The 21,264-nt window shown below is 34.8% G+C and overlaps 1 protein-coding gene across 3 annotated transcripts in view; it reads right to left on the bottom strand.

Moving 5' to 3' along the window:
- Nucleotides 1-1,192: 1,192 nt before the first annotated feature.
- The window catches only part of LOC111509331 (probable methylmalonate-semialdehyde/malonate-semialdehyde dehydrogenase [acylating], mitochondrial), a 29,367-nt gene continuing 9,295 nt past the window's right edge, over nt 1,193-21,264 (bottom strand). For 2 of the 3 annotated variants that reach the window (XM_074181924.1, XM_074181926.1), the window contains exons 2-5: nt 13,531-13,891; nt 10,814-11,094; nt 6,620-7,042; nt 1,193-1,822 (exon numbers count right to left, since the gene is read on the bottom strand). In XM_074181924.1, the coding sequence (XP_074038025.1) occupies nt 1,352-1,822; nt 6,620-7,042; nt 10,814-11,094; nt 13,531-13,891 (1,536 nt within the window). In that variant the 3' untranslated portion in view covers nt 1,193-1,351. The remainder of the gene's footprint in view (nt 1,823-6,619; nt 7,043-10,813; nt 11,095-13,530; nt 13,892-21,264) is intronic. The other variant, XM_074181925.1, reaches the window with a different exon arrangement.

Raw genomic sequence — 21,264 nt, 5'->3', positions numbered from 1 at the left:
CTTTAAAAGTGTTGCATTCAAACAAGCGCGGAATGCACGCGACGCAGCACGAAGAAATTTACAAACAGATCCCACTAAACGCAAAACAAGCTCAGTACCATTAACTTCAAATGAAATGAGTAAAATTATAAACTTTTGGGATGAAAATACCCCTATAGGACTCCTACGCAAATTTTATCACATAGCAGCGGTGGAATTGGTTTGGAGAGGTGGTGAAGGTGCTGCTTGCTTAGTTGATTATTTTCATATCGAAAAGGACAACAATGGATCTCCAACTAATAGGATAGAATATAATCCAATTTTCAGTAAAACCTGCCAAGGGGGTTCAAAGAACTGCGCCTCTAGCAAATGGTTAGTTCAAAATAGTGATAACAATGCTTGTCCTGTCAGATTATTCATTAAATTATTATCAAAACGAGGCACAAATATCAAGACAAATAGACTATTTTTAAGGCCAAATCGTCACTGGAAGACAGGAAGCGATAACTGGTATGACAATATGCCTCTGGGTAGAAATATAATCAACGGATGGACGAAATCTTCTGCTGAAGCAATTGGCTTGGATACGAAACAGAGGAAAATAACCAATCACTCTAATAGAGCAACTGCAGTCAGTCAACTAGCTAAGAGTGGAGTTCAAGAACAGCAATTGTTGAAAATTACTGGGCACAATAATGGAAATTCCATAAAACCTTATTTGAATATTGATCAGGAACATCATAACCAAATAATCAATAGTATGCGTGGAAACACCTATGCAGTAACCGAGGCAAATACAGCAAGATCAACGGAATATCATTATACGAATTGTTCTTTTAATAACTGTGTGTTCAATAAATAATTTTGTTCGAATTGCAAAAAATTTTCTCACCGAATATCCCTCGAACATTGATAAATAACTCATAATTTTATCACAACTTCCTCAAGCACGTTATTTTAGGTAACATCCCTCCGCCTTCGGCGTCGGGATGTTACCAAATAACGTGCTTTCGAAAACTGTGATAAAATTATTTCGTTAGTTATCAATGTCCTTGGGATATTATAGCTGAAAACTAGACAGAGTAATTAAAAGTACACTTAATTTATATCTAGATGGTGCTACTAGTTTAAATTCGCAAAAATGTTACTAAGGGACTTTTTTTATTGAGCCCTTCAATTGTTCTTTAGAAGAAAAATACACAGAAAACAAATATTTTGTTATGTATATGTCATTTATTAATTAAAAAATATAATTAGCGGAGAAAAATACAGATTGTCTCGATATTTTGTGAAAGTGTTTCTCTGTATTCATATGACAGCCAATGTTGAATGAAACATAGTGAAAAATATATCTTTCCATATTACGCTTCTATTAATTATGGACTGGCATGGAAACAGCAGGTTTCGAAGCAGCTACACCTTTTCTCCATAAAGAAGTTACAGTCTTGGTTTGCGTGTAGAAGTTCAATCCTTGCTTACCGTAGAAGTGCAAATCACCATGGAAACTACCTCTTGAGCCAGTAAAACTAAACATCGGCAGAGGAACAGGAATAGGAACATTCACACCGACTTGACCAGCATCCACTTCGTTGATGAACTGTCTTGCGTGACTTCCGTTTGAGGTAAATATGGCCGTGCCATTACCATAAGGATTTGAGTTGATGATTTGGATGGCGTCTTCCAAGGTATCCGCAGACATGATACATAATACCGGGCCGAAGATTTCTTCTTTGTAGCATTCGTAGGAAGGTAAAACATCTGTCAGGAGAGTGGGTCCTACGAAATTTCCATTTGGATATTTTTCTACTTTGATATTTCTTCCATCTAGTGGACATTTTGCACCCTGAAAATACGAAAAGATTATCTTCATGATTATAGAAATACTAATTGTAGCCATATATATATATACATATATATATATATATATATATATATATATATATATATATATATATATATATATATATATATATATATATGACTTGTAACATTCCTCTCACAAAAAACTATAATCTGAAAAGAGGGAAAAATGTTAAAGTACTCAAGAGTACAACCAAGTTTTTGTTAGAGGTTTTCCGAGCTTAGAACTGAAAGATATTCGACAGGTTTTCAGAAATTTCACAGAAAAATAATTTATTATATAAATCACAAACAAGTATAAAACGAGGTCATAGGAACCAAAATATTGATGTAACTTGTTGCAGTAATACCTAGATTTCCATTTTTTTCAAGGACAAAACACAACAAGTACAGGGAAATCCTTGAGGCGCTCTCAGAGCGGTGCCTGTGAGATAGTAGCGATTCACATTGGATTTGAATCACTGGAGATCAAATCTATTCGGAAAAATGTTCTCAGGAAGTTTATTCCACATAAACGCAGTTCTCCAGATGAAAGGGTTCTCAAAAAGTGGAGTTCGATGTGTACTGAGTTGAACCCGAAAACGATGAGCAGCCACAGTCCATCGCGTATTTCTGATATGTACCGCTCTTGGTGGAATCAAATGTGCCAAGTCACTTGAACACTCCCGTGAAAGTATCTATAGAAGAGAGACAAATCTCCAACCGTTCTCCGATGTTCCAGGCTATCGAGTTGCACTTGATGTTCGTGTCTCCAATCAGGCAGATGGCTCTTTTCTAGATGGAATCCAGCAACTTCATGGTACAGTTTTCTAGTTCGGAGCAATGTTCCAAGCTTTTGAAAAGCAGCCTTTGCAACTCCAGCGACACGATTGTGCCAAGACATATTGGTGTCCATTTTAACACCCAACAGATTTATCTAAGTAGAAAGCGGAATTGTCTGGCCTGACATCATATCTGGTTCAGAGACGTTTATCTTCTTGGAGAAAACCAATGCCTGAGTTTTTGTGGCAGTGAAGTGAATCTGGTTGCTTTCATCCCAATTCGAAATCACTTCTAGATCCTCATTAAGATATGCAACCTCTTGTTGCCGGTGAAGATGTGCCTCCGCAGCCGATTTCCTGGTATCCAAATAGAATGATGAGACAAGTGTGGTAACGTCAGCAAAGCAATATATTAGATTCTTGTTTTTTTTTCCAATAAGTCGTTGATATACAATAAAAAGAGAGTTGAGACAATAATGATCCCTGGGGAACACTAGCGAAAGGCCTTAGAAATATCAAGCGCAACAGCTCTTGATTCTTCATGTTTCTCGATTGCGTTATTCCAAATATGGGTGACATACGATAGAAGGTCGACTGTTGATCTTTGTTTCCGAAAGCCATATTGATGATCGCTCAAGATGTTGAATCATTCCAAATATTTGCGGATATGGTGGTTTACTACTTTATCCATGATATTTGATATCACTGATAGCAAAGCAACTGATCTATACTTATGATGCACTGTTTGGAACCTTTGGTGTAGTAATTAATATTACTGGAGTTTCATCTCAACACCTCGATACATTTTTCTATCACCAAGTGATCATCTTCAAGAGGAAGATTAAACTAAATATACATATAATGTTGTCTTTATCTGATTCTATACCATATATATTGTAGATATTATAAGGAGGAAAAATATTAAGAATGAACGAAATCTTAACTTTTAAGAAGACCAAGATGAATATATGTCAATTCCATACTACCAATACACGAAGAACTTTGAAAAGATTTTCAAGGAACTAGGTATAAAGGTGGTATTTGAAACAAGTCATACACTACAGAGCCTTATAGGATATCCAAAGGACAAAGTCAACAATTCGGAAAATTCTGGACTTTAATAAATTAAATGCGATGCATATTTTTATAAACAGACTAAAACATCTATTAGAATAATATATAAGGAGCACGTATTACATCTAAAATATGGAACACTAGAAAAATCAGCAGTCGCCCATCAAAATATGACATTAGACAAAATAGACATTAGTTTATAAAGATTAGTTAGACAAGTTAACAACAACAGACATCTAGATGCCTACAAGAGTGTAGAAATGAGTAAACATTAGAAAATATTATGGAGCCAATTCATTTTCTTTAATTAACTTATGTTTCTGAAAAATTAAAAGTCGAGTTATGTTTTAGCCCCTTGTAACAAGGTCGATCTGCCCATTTTTTTACTAGGCTTTACCGCATTGAAAGAGTTCAATAAACCAGAAACCTTTCTGAAAACCTGTCAATATACCCTTGAAAACTTATTGACAAGTCATTTTGTAGAAAGGTGGCTTTGATCAATAAAATAAGAGCTTTGACAAAAATTGTACCACTCTCTGGAGTTGAAATTGAAATACAAAATTATTCTGAAACAATAATATGATCAAAAAAATTCAAATATAATTTCGTTTCGAATTATAAACGGAAAGTGGTATATTGTGAAATATTATTTCTCAATTTCAACAAATTGAGAAATGATATATGAGGATAGTTCTCTGAGTATGCCGATATTTTTTGTACTGTATACTGTACTGTATACTGTATTCTCAGTATGACCTTCTTTTATATTTTTTATCTTCAGTCGATCTTAATCAAATTCAATATGGCTCTATTGAAGAATTGAAATCAGGCATTTCATTTGAATTACATTTTCAAACAATGCATCATTTTACTTTTTATGTACCTACCTATATTGTAAACGTTTTATTTACATTTGTACATAACGGGTGAAACACTTGCCACTTTTTCGGAAAATGAATTTAGAATTAAAACACTTATATCAGAGAATCATATAAATTTACTTTTCAAAATGAAATGAGACGAAAGCAAGAATCATTGCTCGTTGCTGAATATTGCTATTTCTTAGTTGAGTATGGTTATGAGGTAATCATCAGACAAATGTACTTGTGGTCCACAGTTTGAAACTTTTGGTGTACTAATGAATATTACTGGACTTTTTTTCCAACACCATACCGTTATTTTAACACCTCGACATGTGTTTCGATCATCAAGTGATCATCTTCATAAGGAAGATCAAACTGTTTGATCTTCCTCTTGACGATGATCACTTGATGATTACAACACTTGTAGAGGTGTTAAAATAACGGTTTTGTGTTGGAACAAAACTCCAGGAATATTCTTCACCAGGCAAATGATAATAGAAATACAAAAATGCTTCAAAACTCGTAAACAAAAAAATCGTCATCCTTTTGAGGTATAACTCAAAAGAGCATGAAAAATGTATGGAAATGAAAACATCTAAAATATTTCCAGACTTTTAGAAGCAAAAATATGTCTTTTTGGATTGTGATACAACAATCACGGTGAAAAAAGGAAAATATTATTCATAATGACCATCATAGTATGTCTGAAAACCAAATTTAGAGAATGACTAGCCAATAAGTTCCGACCAAATAAACCCAGCTTCTTAACGATGCCGATTAGTTTGTATGGTGAGTGGTCTTTCATGTCAGATGGTGGGATTACGATTCTGCCTAACTCTAAAAACCTGATTCGATCCCCAGCGGGGCAGGCACAAAGTATGCGCTCTACTGTTTCATCATTTTCCAAACTGAGGCAACACATAGTGTTTTCCAACAGTCCGAGTCTCTGCATATGATGATTCAAATGGCAGTGACCTGGAAGAAGGCCTATTAGACATCGTAGTTCATTCCTACTGTAGTCCAACAACTGTTTAGTTTCAAGCTTCGAAGGATGGATAAACGCCTTGAAGATTCTGCCAGAAGTCCATAAATATTCTTGTCATCCAGATGTTGAATCTTTGTTTGGCAATGCTTGAAGCGATGCCAGATCAGAGACAATATGTTAAGTCTTCATATCAAGGAGAGTCGTTTTTAGCAATTGTTCGGTAGGAGCCAAGAGCTCCTCGTATTACCAAATATGGTATAATGACGCCAAATTGAGTTAAGAGTTCAATAATGGAGAGGATACGTTATTGAATTTTTGTAACACGAATTCAATTATGGAGTTTTTGAAAATTTTCAAGGGCAGGACTTAGCTAATATTTGAATATATCAGGAAACACAGTAATTTATTTCTGAATTTCACATTGAATTTCTAATATATAAAAATCTTGTATCAAGTTGTTTATGGTCACACTCCTCCGAAACGACTCGACCAGTTTTATGAAATCTTTCAAGTATATTCGTAAGTTATGAAAATAAGTTGTGAAGTATATTTCATACCGCTAGGTAATTAAGGTCTCGCTATGCCAAGGCAGCTAATATTGAATTGAATTTCAAGTTTCCAATCCGATAACTGATGTGACACAGTGACAGAAAATGTCTAAACAAAGAATGTTAATGCTTCTTTTTCTTCTGATTGACTCGGACGTTACTTGATGAAGATCAACAGTAATTTCACAAACTATACCGGAAACCATTTGATCTTCACGAAACTTTACTTTGAAAATTTTACATCACTATCACAGTAGCCTTATTGTACTGAATAACATACTGAAAACTGATTCTTGACTCCAACTGTCATATACCCCACGTAATCACCAGTGGAAACTACATTCTCAGGTACATACTCGATTAATAATTGATTGAGTAGGAGTACATAGTCAATCACAATTAATTGAGTGAGAATCGTTTTCTTGGTTGTTTGTGAAAATATTAGTTATTTTTCCGTAATTTTTTTTATGATCTAGAAAATAAATAACTTTCCATTCAAGTTATTTCTTGGTTACCCCTTAAATTATTCATTACTACAAAAAAACTAACCTGTTTGATTCCTGACTCGATAAGTTGTAGAATCCTCTGTTTCGACTGCGGCGAAATGACGGGTCCCACATCAGTTCCTGGCTCATGCCCTGCATTCACCTTCAGTTTCTTTGCCCTTTCTGCTATTTCTCCTATCCAGTTCTGAGCTTCTCCGACTAAAATTGCTACGCTCAGTGCCATACAGCGCTGACCTGCAGCGCCAAAGGCAGCACCGATCAACTGGTCGATAGCGGCATCTTTATTGGCATCTGGTAAAACAATCGCGTGATTTTTGGCACCCATGTTCGACTGAACGCGTTTTCCGTTCGATGCTCCACGTTGGTAGATGTGTTTTCCAGCTCTGTCGGATCCTACGAAACTGATTGCTTTGATGTCTGTATTATCGCAGATAAAGTTGACAGAATCGTGGGTACCGTGAATAACCTAATAAAACAGTGTATTAGAATAAAAATTAGAGTTGAAATTAATATTATTTCTTATGACTATTGGTGAAACCGTCAAATATATGATCGTTTCTTGTAATGCAACACCTCCAAACTAATCAGAGTTTTCAATACTCTGACTCGTATTTATTTATTTTTATTTTAATATGTGACCTCTCTCAATATCAACTGGTTAGTAAAGAAAAAACAAACACCCACATAACGCCTCTTTGGTGGTTCATTGTCAACCATAGGTTCCGTTGAACCGGTGTGTCTTCAACACCAACACTTTTATTTTAAACTCGTCTGTACCCAATACCGACTTATGATTTTACTACCGATTTTCCTTAAACTTCGCACCACAAGCTCAGACAAAATAACTCCCCTATTTAGAGCACCTTCCTCAGCCTCGAAGGCTGAGGGATGAGACCCCCGATTTCGTCTCGACGGGCTCCGGTGACCGACTTTTTGTGTCTCTCGCAAAAAACTTCCAAGCCCTCGTGTCAGCAACGCTAGCCACAAAAACCTCATCTCAGCGTTTTTAGCATTCCCACGCGTATGACCATCGGCAGGATGTAATATATACATTTGTTTAGTCTAGTCATGACCATAACGATGCTCAAAGATCTGACAGTCATAGTTCAAACGCTTTTTCACCTGGGAAAATATCGACACCGAGGAACCGGGTGAACGACCTCTATCTATATGAATAAAATGATATTTTACGTTAACCATCGCAATGGCAGTTATTACAACTTATTTGATTTCATTATACTTGTAAGACTGGTTTGTATATACTTAGTATGTATTTCACTTACTATTGTGAAATGTACAATTTTATTAGGGTATCCAATGTTGGAAATATCAACGGCCTCACGATTAGTTACATGATTTTCTCTAACAAACAAAGTAATTTGAATTTTATCTTTAAAACTCAATTTGTCCAGTATTTTACTCCTTCCTGGGACATTCTGAAGTTTAATGACAAATTTTAAGTAACCATTCACTTTGTTTTTGTGTTTGTATAGGTGTAATGATTATATTCATTCAAGTTATATACATACAATAGTTTCAATAGCAGACAACTTGATTCAATTATACGTTTGACAATACTACAAATCAAATAATCTAAAGAAACAATGCGTTCAGGCCAGTCTTCACTTACCTACACAGTAGGTCCATGAACTGACACCTATCAGAAAACAACTACTCTTCTGGCTAATACCACAAAGGGCGTCGGATTATATCCGACAGGTGTCAGTGCAGGATTCTTCACAGAGGATAAAACTGTCGAAATCGATTTTCAATTATTGAAAGGGGCACACTTGCAGGTGCAATAGATTAGAACATATAGTATTACCAAATATCGCAGTATTACAAAGAGATAGTAATCATGAGTTGTCAATACAGAATTATTGGTAGATAGTGAACAAATAACATGCGCCATTCAATAAAAATGAAAATGAGTTGATTGTTCTCTGTCCTACAGTTACAAAAATCCCAAAACAGGGCAAAAATAAAAACAGTTTTCATCACGTTCTATACCTTCAATTATCACAATTATCACACATGATTCACACAAAATACTACTAGAACTAGACTGTCTAGTTCTAAACTCCAGACATCACCAGAAGATGGCAAAATGTTTGAAGATGGAGAAGTTGAGAGTCCGAATGTGTTTGTTTGAAGGTGGTTGACAATGTTTCGTGGTGTATTGCATCAGTTTGGACTTCCATTGTCTAATATAATATAAATTGTTTGGAAATTCCTGATAAAATATTAGAAAGATCAACCGAGAATAACAATTTTATTGAACTGAAGAAACTGAAATTACAAAGAAATAAGATAAAACCAAACAACAACCAAAAAAATAACAAAAAAAGAAATATTAATAAAAGCTGAAAATTGAAAATTAGTATTAACAAAAAAAGAAAAGTAAAAATTAAAAGATTCCGAACCGAATTATATCACGACGTTTCGATTGTTAGTATCCACAATCGTCTTCGGGTGATAACTGGACTTATTCCTCCGAGGTCCGACTGTTTATAGGTCATTCAAGTACTTTCCCTATCCCCTCTTCCCTCTCTCCGTTTCACTGGTTTTAGCGGGAGATGACTCCCGCTAAAACCGCCAAACGGTCATCTCCCGCTAAAACCAATGAAGCGGTGAGAGGGAAGAGGGGATAGGAAAAGCACTCGAATGACCTATAAATAGTCGAATTTCTGAGGAATAGGTCCAGTTATCACTCGAAGACGATTGTGGATACTAACAATCGAAACTTCGTGACATAACTTGGTTTGGAATCTTTCAATTTCTATTTTTCATTTTTTGTTAATAATAATTTTTTATTTTCAGCTTTTATCAATATTTCATTTTTTTTGGTTGTTGTTTGGTTTTATGTTATTTCTTTGTAATTTCAGTTTTTTCTGTTCAATAAAATTGTTATTTTCGGTTAATCTTTTTAATATTTTTTCAGGAATTTCAAATCAATTTATATTATATTAGACAATGGAAGTCCGGACTGATGAAACCCAAATGTGTTTCTTTCCTAGAAGCTAATCTTTCTTAAAATGTTTCATTTTCAATTTGAGTTACGTTCCTATAGTTGCGATTGAATGAAAAAATCGTATGAATGCTTTTTCGAACTGTCAAGACAAAAGGAAAACTGCCTCTCCCGATAACATAAAGTCGTGATTTCATGCAAGAAATGCATGTTGAAGACAACCCGAAAGAAAGTTCCAGAAAACACCATTAAATATGATAGGGTTCCATGTGAATGAAATTTTATATCTATGCTCTTTCATATATAAGGTTTTGTAGTGTTTTTTGTATAACTCAATGTTCTTGTAGAAGTAGTATTATAGCCAATGTTATAGTAAATGGAAAAGATGTATTCCGGAAAACATCAATCGATAATTTTCCTGATATCTAATTGATCCAATTCCTGAAAAAAAATATGGCAGATGTGTGTCATTCGATCACATGACAGTGTCAACATATCATTGAGACTCCTAAGTGACTGGATCGTCTGCCATTCAGTTTCCTTCAAATAAAATACCTGCGTACTTGACAAATGTATGTTATGTTCAAAATGGCACGGAATATCATGACTTGAATTGGGAAAGTAATTATTCTCTTTACCTTTTGCAATAATAAAAATGAGAGTCTTGCTAGCGATCGGTCTATAATTAGTCCTTAGAAAACTAGTTAGTAGTGTAATTTTGAGTAACTGAAAAAAAGATGTGAATACCACTGGATTAGTTTGTGATCTGCGAATAAGGAAGTCCTAAATTCTAATTGACTATATGACTTCCTAGTACACCAAAGTGAAAAGAAGTAGAAACATATATTCAATTGGCTGAGCTAAAACAAAAGACTGTCTGACGTCAAAGAAAATTTTCATTGGATCAACCTGAATCGCGGAACAAAAGTGAAAGGACTTCAATGTTTGATTTCGATTTCTTATAAATTCTGATGATGTATAAGGATTTAATACTTTTAAATACGACAAGTGACCTACTGATGAAAGAGAAGAGGTCATAAAATAGGTTGCAAAACTATATTTTACCAGTGTGAATAAACAAAACAAACAAAAAAAACTTCATATACGACTGCAATCAATTATATAGATGACTGAAATGAATTATAATAGTGAAAATTATGTTTATTTCGTGTATCTGCATAATGTTGTTAAGTAGACACTATGTATCCATTTATTATTCTATGTTAAATTGAATCATTCCGGACATGAAAATATTCATTGAGAACTCACATTCACAACTCCAGGTGGACAGCCGATTTCATTCAGCAGCTCCATCAATAGCATGGTCGCTCCAGGATCTCTTTCAGAAGGTTTGAGGATCATTGTATTACCGGCAATAAGAGAAAGAGGGAACATCCATAATGGTATCATAGCTGGGAAGTTGAATGGGCAGATACCCGCCGTTACTCCTAAGGGAAGTTTATAAGATACGATGTCCATATCCTTCGAAATATTTTGTAATGATTCCCCCATTAGTAATGTACCAGCCGCACAGGCATGTTCCACAACCTCTGAAAGAATTGTATTCATTGTAACAGATTACTTGAATGTATTTTGATATTGGAAGATAGGTAGAAAGTAGTTCTGAATGATTCGCCTCCATACGTTTGTGTATTCAAAGAAATCAACCGCCTAGTAAACGTAAGATGAGGTAGTCTCTAATGACACATGATCATCGGGATATGATTACATCGAAATTCATATTGAAATTCACAAACATCATGCAAATTTTCACAAAACTTGTTTTTTTCAATGTTTTATCAATATTGACAATTTTAGTTATGTAAAAATATCTATTAGTCCTTGAAACTCGAACCTTTTCATCTGATGAACTTTTCAAATTAGTTCATGTTCTCAACATCAAACAATTATATTGTGAGAACTTTACTTAGGAAAAGCAATTGAATGAACAATATACATAACGTTCAACATCCACATCAAACAAGAAATAAATATCATACAACATATATTCCTCTTGTTAAGAAAACTTTAACACAAAGAAGTCACATATTTTTTGGGCCGAAAATCTTCAATAAATTACCAATTGAATTAAGAATAATTACCTCGAAGAATCTTTATAAAAAGAAAATCAAGCAATGGTTTTCAGTCGAAATAAGTCAAACCAATTAAACGAAATGATCTCTTGAATGTCAACTTTTCATATCACACAGCACTTGATACGCTGAATCGATTTTGCAATTGATTTGAAACGAAACCGTCATTTGAAACAAAATCTCAGTAAACCAGTATAACGTATTGATCATCTATTTTGAATTATTTCTTGACATTGTATGCAGTAGTAGACAGTAGTAGTAGTAGTGCAGTAGTAGTAGCGAGTTATGTTCTATTATGTAATGTTTTTCCATGAATTTGGCCGTATTAAATAAAAAACACAATTTTGTTTAGAATTTGTCATCTCACGCTCAGGAGAAATCCATTATCGATGGTTATTTGCGAAATTTAACGAGAATCGTTGTGTGTTCTAAAAAAATCAAATTAATCAGGTGTAGATGTTTGTAACCAACACATTTTAAATATGTTCGTTTACTCCCCACTTTCTAAGTTTCACTTTTTGTGAGTACTTATTATTCATGTAATAATAAAATACTATTGTTTCAATATATATTTATATTTATTGCATATTTTGATGAATAAATTATTATTATCGTAGCATGCGCTGGTCAGGCCCTATCCCAAATAGCTCCGATACATTCGGGAGGGCGCGCCAGCATTATCAACCAACGACCAATTTCCACTCGGTGAGGTATGTGATAATTGGGTCCAAGAATCATGTGCCCTGAGCAAGCGCAGTAAGCCAAGAATGACAGCCTTCTGCATCTGTCCGGCTAAGATTTCTGTCTTAGTGCGGCAAGCCGGTATGATTTTAAGATTCGAGAGTAGAGAGAATCATTCCACCCACGACTGCAATAATCAGAACAACCATCTTGACAGAGTGATCTGGATATAGTCTGCGGAGTTCGAAGAGAAAATCTCGATATTTAATCTGTTTTTCCTCCTCTTTTCTGACGATATTCGTTTCGCCAGGAGCTGAAAACTCCACGACAAATATGTCTTGCTCTGGTGGTCGAGAAGAAATACATCAGACTTATAAGCTTATTTGAGCCTGAGAGTGGAAAACGAATAGTTCCAATGAATTCGGCACTTCTCGTTCCCCACGGCGGATTTAATATCCCCCGGATCGTAGGTAACACCGGTGTATCGTCAATACCGTGAGAGTGCCATATATGGTAATGAAGCACTCTGGTCGCGTTATGTCGATGGATATAGGCCGAAACCGCATATGCTGGACATGCTGATAGCAAGTACATTAGAGTTTCTGGCACGTAGTGTCAGGAACCTCTATACCCATCACGCGACTGAGGTAGACTGAAGTGTTAAAGATACCATCCTTGCATGCCATGATGAACCCCTCAGTTACCGACTCAGGTCGAGTTACCACTCGACCTGAGAAAAGCGAAAGGTAGGCGATTTGCTAAGCCAACGTCTTCAATGCTATTGAAGAAGACCCCATGCTTTGGCTTATCCTTGTGTTGTCGCAGAAGTGAGGGGATCTTTGCGGCTTTTATATGGCTTCTTCGATTGACGACTTGTTTATTTTGTGGAAATTCATGTTCACTGAGGATACACTACAAATGGACCTCTATACTATATGGACCTCTCGCTAAATGGGTTCCAACTCGGTGATAGAGTTGTGATCACTTTGTTCAGTGTCGAAAACTGAACCAAGTTCACCAGCTGCTCGGGCAGCTGTCCAAAAGAGAATTGCTCCAATTCCTGCTCTCTCATGGTGGCGGACCATGCATAGAAGGGGATACGAACTCCTGACGACTTACAGGCTACATCCATTACCATTCTGTCATGTAGACACTCTATTGTTATTCTATCTAATTGTTATTATTATTATAATCATATGCATTCAAACTTACGCAATCCTCTCATAACATCTCCTTCAGCATCTGCCAGAGTCTTTCCTTGTTCCAGCGTTATATTTTCCGCTATCTTTTTCATGTCTCTTCTGAGAACCGCCTGCAGCTTCAACATCAGTTGCTGCCTGGTTAGTACTGATGTCTTACTCCACGAACTGAAGGTATTTTTGGCAGACTCTACAGCTGACTCCATTTCGGCTTTCGTTGAAAGTGGAACCTTCGTTACCAAATTGTTGGTAGCCGGGTCGTGTAAATCCACCCATTCTGTCGCCTTGGAATCTTGGAATTGTCCGTCTATGAAGAGTTTGGTTGTTGGAGCAACATTTGAATAACTTCGTATCGTACGAATTAACGGAAACGTCTAGAAATAAAAGTATAAATTGAAAAAACTTTACTCAGAGATTCAAATAAGTTATTATCCTGTTAAATCGGAGTCTTTGGAAAAAAACCCTTTGGCTGTCTACTTCTCCATCAATGTATAGGATCTGGAAACTTCGAAGATGGAACAAAAATTAAATGAGGTTGAAATGCGTTCTTCCGTTAATCACTTCATCTTATTCAGTTTTCATTTCAAACAATTCTAATAGGAATAAAACTCATATCATAAACAGAAACGCTACAAAAAATAATACATGAGAGATTGATGATATGAAATTTCATTTCTACGTAATTCAATGTTCATAATTGAAAGTAGTTGTTTTCAGTTTGTATCTGAAAGAAATTTCTGTGTATGATTTACATATATCTGTGAAGAGTTTTCATTGGAATATTCATATCTTTTAGCCGTTTATGAAAAGTTTATCTATTTTTATAGTAGGAAGCCAGAAATATTTATTCCCAAAAATCCTGTCCTGACAGTTATTTTTTTTTCAACAAACGAAATTTTCATTGTTGCAGCATTCAAATTTATCGAAAGGGGTGCTGATGAGTTGACTAGTAGTATTTCAACCCGAAACTTTGAAGTAGGTATATCTAGAGATGGCAAGTTTATCAAAAATCAATCATTCAATATTCATATTACTCGAGGACCTGGATTTTTCGTTTACTGTAACTTCCCATATAATACTGTTGGAGATGCAGTGAACAATTCACCTATTGCAGAACCAGGGGATATTTGTTGTCGGTAAGATTGTACAGTACATAGATATAGTGGTTATATCTGATCACTGTCTCTATAATAAATGGATTACCAAATATAGGCCATTTCTTTGGCCAGTATTTCCCTGATCTAACTCATATGGACTGATAAATATGGAGACATGTAAGAAAAAATATATACAAAGATAATATAATAACTGAGGTTTTAGGAAAAATCATTCTATTGAAACAGCTAGCTATTGTTTTCTCAGTCATATTTATGAAAAACTTGATAAAAATGATTTTATTATCAGTGTGTTTTTTGACTTGTCCAAAGCTTTTGACACGGTATCAACTAATTTTGTGTTGACCAAATTAAGTGTGCTTGGTTTGCCTAATAACATAGTACTATGGTTTAAGTCTTACTTGAGTGGTCGTAGCATAATTGTAAAGCAAATAAATTCAATGTCTAATGAACGCGAGGTTAGATTGGGGGTTCCCCAAGGCTCTGTTCTTGGTCCCCTATTGTTTTTAATTTTTGTCAATGATCTGTCGGAATATATGAGTGATTGCTATTTAACTATGTTCGCTGACGACACCACCATTACAGTCGCTGGACATACTACAGATGATTTGCTAACAAAAGTTAGAGTGATTATAGACCAGTTCACAAGCTGGTGTGATCGTAATCGTCTAGTTCTGAATACCTCAAAGTCGGTATCGATGAGATTTCATAATAGAAGTAAGGGTACCATAAGTGAATTAGCTCAGTGCGATAATATCAATATCAATGCAGCAAACGAAGTTAAATTTTTAGGAACAATTTTGGATGAAACATTAAGTTGGGATCAACACATCGATAGTGTCTGTAAAAAACTAAATAAAGCATATTTTGCGATCAAGCAAATGAAAAACTGTGTTGACCAGCAAGGTCTATTGGCAATCTATTTCGCTATGGCTTATTCCCATATTTCACTCAATATAATGTCTTGGGGTTCTGGTAGAGATTTTAATAGGATATTTGTAGCACAAAAACGTATTGTAATGATTGATTTTCAATATGGAATATAGAGATAGCTGTAAACCGATATTTGTCAGAATGCAACTATTATCGGCACCATCAATTTATCTGTTCAAATGTGTTAATTTTGCGAGAAAAAATCTGTCCACTTTTGCAACCAATGCATCATCCCACAATCATAACACGCGGCATGGTAGCTTATTGAGAATACCAGCCCACACCACATCTAAATTTAAAAACTCTCCCCAGTATAGTGCTATTACGTTTTATAATAAACTACCCAACTTTTTAAAAAACTCCAAATCAGACAATATTTTTCATAAAAGTACTAAGGAATTTTTTATTGAAAAATGTTTTTATAATGTACAAGAGTATCTGGATGGCAACTTCAACTGAGTTTTATTTTATTTTGTTTAGTATACTAACAAACTCTCATTGAGATTTTAAACTTTATATCTTACTTACTTGCTATATTTTAAATGTATACGTTTAGTATAAATAGTACCTGTGACATACCATATGTACATATTGTACCTCAGTGGCTAAATAAATTATTATTATTATTATTATAGTGATGAAAATTGTACAAAAAATACAAAAATCGTAAAGTTCCATCAGAAATGATGTGCCAAAATTATATTTATCAATTTGAAAGTTTCAATATAGTTATCAAGCAGAACGTAAGTTAGTCGCTAGAATTTTGGTGGATCATGATATGAAAAAACTACTATTGTTTTTATACAACGTGTAATGTTACTGATATTGGAGAGATTTCTCTTTTGTTGATTTAACAATATTTATTGAGTAAGACATCTTGAAATGCACTGTTTTCTAAAAACAGAGTAACAAAATTCAGAAATATAGAAAATAATTTTTTTTCAGAACTTCTAAAATAATAAACATTTTCAATGGAACTTCTGATACAATTTTATTGTATAAAAACTATCTATGTGAAAGAATGTGTCTGTCCTTAGCTAGAAAGTACTCCATGCAATGAGTTGATATCCTGGGTTCCTTAAAAAAATATTGAATATTTCAAAAATGTTGGCGAAAAATGTGTCTGAATTTCATCAACCTGTATTCCGAAGACGCTGCACCTTCAGTGAGTTTTATTTACAAAATGTTGATGAATTCAAAATGATATTATTAGTTTTCTCATTGCTATACTGAAATTCCATGATAACAGACAGTAAATTCTCAGAAATATTATTGCATTGAAACGAAAACATTGTTGTCAGGTTGTGATTCTAGATATTTCATCATCTGATTAAATATATAGAACGATAAAATATATAGAATCACATTATAACATATCACATCATAACATATTAGACAAATGGAAGTCCGAACTAATGAGAATCATATAAAGAGTCACAACCTGACAACAATGTTTTCGTTTTGATGTAATAAAATTTTTGAGAAAGTAGTGCCTACTATTATGAAATTTTAGTATAGGTCGGCCGAAATTCTGACGGAAAACTTTATTTAAACTATTATTTCATACGAAATTGGCCGCCGAGCTACGAAACGTATTTTTCGCTGGATCCAAATACTTCCCAAACGTATCCATTTTAGGTGCGATGTGAACCAAAAATGGACGTAACTGAGAATATATATTTGCCTGGAATCTGGACTTGCGTCTTCAAGACATACATTGGCCCTAATCTCTACACGTCCCTAGTACGTACTAGATATGTATTCAAGCTCGAACCACAGCTCGGCTAAGATAGAAGCTCAGCTCGAAATCGAAGCCGAGCCACGGCATTTTTCACGAACAGAGTTTCGAGCCTGGCCGTATTTATTCAAGATCACGCCCGAGCCGAGTCGACCTCTCGAGCCATTTCTAGCTTTTCGAATCATGAGAGGGACGTGACCCCTTCTCACCCTTCTTCCTTAGAGGTGAATTTATATTAAACCCAGGAATAGGTTGTCTCAAGTATAAGTGCAATCAGAGGGTCTAGCTCCCTTTTCAACCTCCTGAGGGTTGATTTTTGCGACCTTTGACATAACATATCGATACCGAAGTTGGTAAACTGTTTGTCTATCTGGTGGAAAGGAAGATAAACTCCAGAATGGTCAAAGCAGTATCTGAAAATAAATTTTATTTTTCCAAATTTAACAACTCAGAAAGAAACCACATGTTACTGTATTATGTCAAAAATTTTGAAAGAAACAAATATCCACAAACATCATCTATAAATTAACAATTAACACTAAACTATACAACAACTTGATTATTCAAAACATTTTTTGTCTCTTCTAAAAATCGTACATACATTTGGAACTACGCAATTTACAACCATCGGTATCGATTTCCTTAAATATCTGATTAAATTTTATACCGAGTTTTGTGTATCAAAAGATGGCGGGAGTACAGCTCAATTATCGTCTCCTTTGAGATTGTTCCAAAAACCCCCAATGAAATTGTCGTTTTATATCTAGCAAAGAGGTTCAGTACCAAATTTTATGCTTTTAACGTTAAAAATGTCACAAGGAAATTCAGCCGACTTTTTCTCCCATTTTTGAGGTATAATTTGGAAAAACCTAGGGATAAGTTTCCTTTTATATCTAACCAAAATGCAGAATACAAAATTTTATGTTTACAATGTTATAAATGACTAAAGTATCGTAATTGGTTCAAGCACTCTCTTGGGGGTGAAATTCCGAAAATTCCTTCATATTCCTTGCCTTGCTGTAAGGTGCAAATTTGAGGAGTTAATATATTAGTATTTCTTCAATATGAGAAAGAATGAATAATAATAGCTCAGTTTGGGTCGATTTGGCTCGAAATCGAGCTGAGGATTTAAAAGTCGAGCCGAGAGGAGGATTTTCGAAATCGTGCCGAGCCGAGCTCAAGTCAAACCTTGGCTAGGCTTGGCCCGAGTACTCCTCTAGAATGCACAATATTTTTTTTTGTACATGCTCACTATGTCCATCAAACGTAGGTACTTGTGCTGTTTGGAAATTCATTCTAAAATAATGCCAGGCATTAAAAAATATTAAAATATATATACAAAGTATATCTTTGAAATAAGAAAGTTGGTGTCGATTTCCCGTAAGGCTAAAAGTGAACGATAAACGTAATTATTTTTATGTTATAGAGTAAACCAGAAAACCTAATGATGCCAATTTTCAGAATATAATTCTTATTGTTTCCCCGTATATGACTAACCAACGAAAATCACTCTTTACCCTGTTTCACTGATTACTGAAACCTTTTTACCCATATTTATCACCGACTATCTTGGTTATTTGATGAACCGAAAGTCAATACGATACAGTACTTATCTATTTGCATTATCAATTATATTCAATGGAGTTATAGGTCAAAATGTAAATGTACCCATTGAAATAATAAGCTAAAATGGTTTCTTCAACCAAAATGTCATTACTTTTGAAAACACTGTTGGGAAAGTAATGAATTATAATTGAAAAAATTATTATTATGATATATATATATATATATATATATATATATATATATATATATATAATGAATTGAGAGCCGATTTTTTTGAAAACAGTTACTTATATAACAAAGTTCAAGATACCTTTTTTTGAAGATGAACAAGTTTTGAAAAGCAGATAGTTGTCCTGCATTGAATTGAAATTGAATTTGAAATGTTCAAAACTGAAACAGTTATTGATTGAAATTTAAAAGTGTCGTATTCAGCCTGGAAAAGCTTATTGTGCAGATTTATCTCAGTTGGACTTATTTATAGTTAAAAAATATGATATACGGATTGAATTGAGAGAAGTCAAACTTTAGAGATGGGGTTGACAATGAATTATAAATATAAATACCTATTAAGTGAAAGAAAAGATAAAGAAAAGAAAAGGTTATAAAATTTAAACTTTATTTTTATTTCTAACATGATACATGACCCATGATACAATATATGTTGTTACTTCTTTATTCTCCATACTTTCACAACAGAGACAGGCGAATACAAACAACCAAAACTGAACTTTTACCCCGCATAACGCATTCCACAAAACCCCTGTTTTTGAGGATCCTTACTATAAAAGTATATTCTCATAAGCAGTTTAATTTTCGATCGCGTTTCAAGAAGTTCAATCACACAGTAGCAAAAATGGTTTATAACATTTCACGAGTGGTTCAAAATATATGTTTATAGAGCACTTGCGTATTCTGGAATATACTGCCCTAATTCATAGTTGGAATAACAAAATGTCCAGCCTAAAAATCTGTTTTATTGGAAAAATATTTCAAACTTCTCAAACTTTATTGAACCACGTTCGTATGGCATTTATGTATGTTTCTTCATATAATCTGAATAGGGTTCTTCTCATCGATAAGCAGAATTCAGTTATACTCGAATTACCCTAATAATGTAATAACATTTCAATTCAAACGTGTTACAAGAAAACCTTTTGAGTTTCACTAGTTCGGACTTCCATTGTTTAATATGTAAAATGATTTGAAATCCCCGAAACAACTGAAAAAAAACAATTGAAGTCACACAAGAAGATCAACTAATTAGCTTCGACGTGGAAAGCCTTTATTCCAACGTTCCGGTCGAAGAAGCACTCCAAATCATACAGAGAAAGCTATCCGAAGACTAGAACCTGAAAGAGAAAACGAATTTACCTATAGAAGTAATTATGGAATTACTAGGATGCTGTGTACGAAACTGGTATTTCAAACTGAAGGACGAATTCTTTACACAAGATGAGGGACTGCCAATGGGATCGCCACTTTAACCAGTAATAGCCAACATATATATATGGAGTGGTTTGAAACTCTGGCCATTGAAGAAGCCCACAAGAAACCTCGGGTCTGGTTGAGATATGTTGACGACATCTTCATAATATGGAATACTGAACTAGACGCCTTCCTGAAACACATGAACAGCGTGAGACCTTCCATCACTTTCACAATGGAGAAGGAAATCCACAACGAATTGCCATTCTTAGACGTTTTGGTGAAGAGGACCGACACTAAGTGGGAAACATCTGTATACCGAAAACCCTACTCACACGGGACAGTATCTGAACCACGAATCCAACCACCATCAATCAACTAAAAGAGGAATCATCAAAACTCTATTAGACCGGGCTTTCGGGCTCTGTAATACGGAGGAAGGTCTCGAGAAGGAACTAGACGTCATCAAAAATGATCTTCAACGGAATGGCTACTCCAAAGCGATGGTAGAAAAGACTTTGGCTAAAAGACAGCAGGAGCCTCGCAAGAAAGAAATGCCGTCACAACCAGTGCTTGCACTTCTCTACATCAGAGGATTATCGGAGAGGATAAGAAGAATTGGTTCCAAGTACAACATCAGAACCTGCTTCAGATCTGGTAACACTATCCGTAGCAGCCTCACGAAAACCAGGCCACCAAACGCGGACTCCGATTCCAAGAATTGCATTTACCGAATACCCTGTGAGTACGGAAAAGTATATATTGGTGAAACTAAGAGGCCATTAAATGTTCGCATTGCCGAGCACAAGAAACACACAGCGAGGGGAAACCAGCAAATCAAGAATAGCAGACCATGTTTGGACCCATCAACACAACATCGAGTGGTCCCAAGCTGAGATCATACTCAGAGAGGAACATTGGTTTAGAAGAAAATTCAAGGAAGCCGCATACATGCAACAACGTATTCAGC

Source organism: Leptinotarsa decemlineata, unplaced genomic scaffold (genome assembly GCF_025532065.1).
Source record: "Leptinotarsa decemlineata unplaced genomic scaffold, Ldec_3_MD MMD2_tig00026328_RagTag_RagTag, whole genome shotgun sequence".
Taxonomy (NCBI): Eukaryota; Metazoa; Arthropoda; class Insecta; order Coleoptera; family Chrysomelidae; genus Leptinotarsa; species Leptinotarsa decemlineata.
The sequence above is the reverse complement of the archived record's forward strand: the minus strand, read 5'-3'. Positions and strand labels throughout refer to the sequence as shown.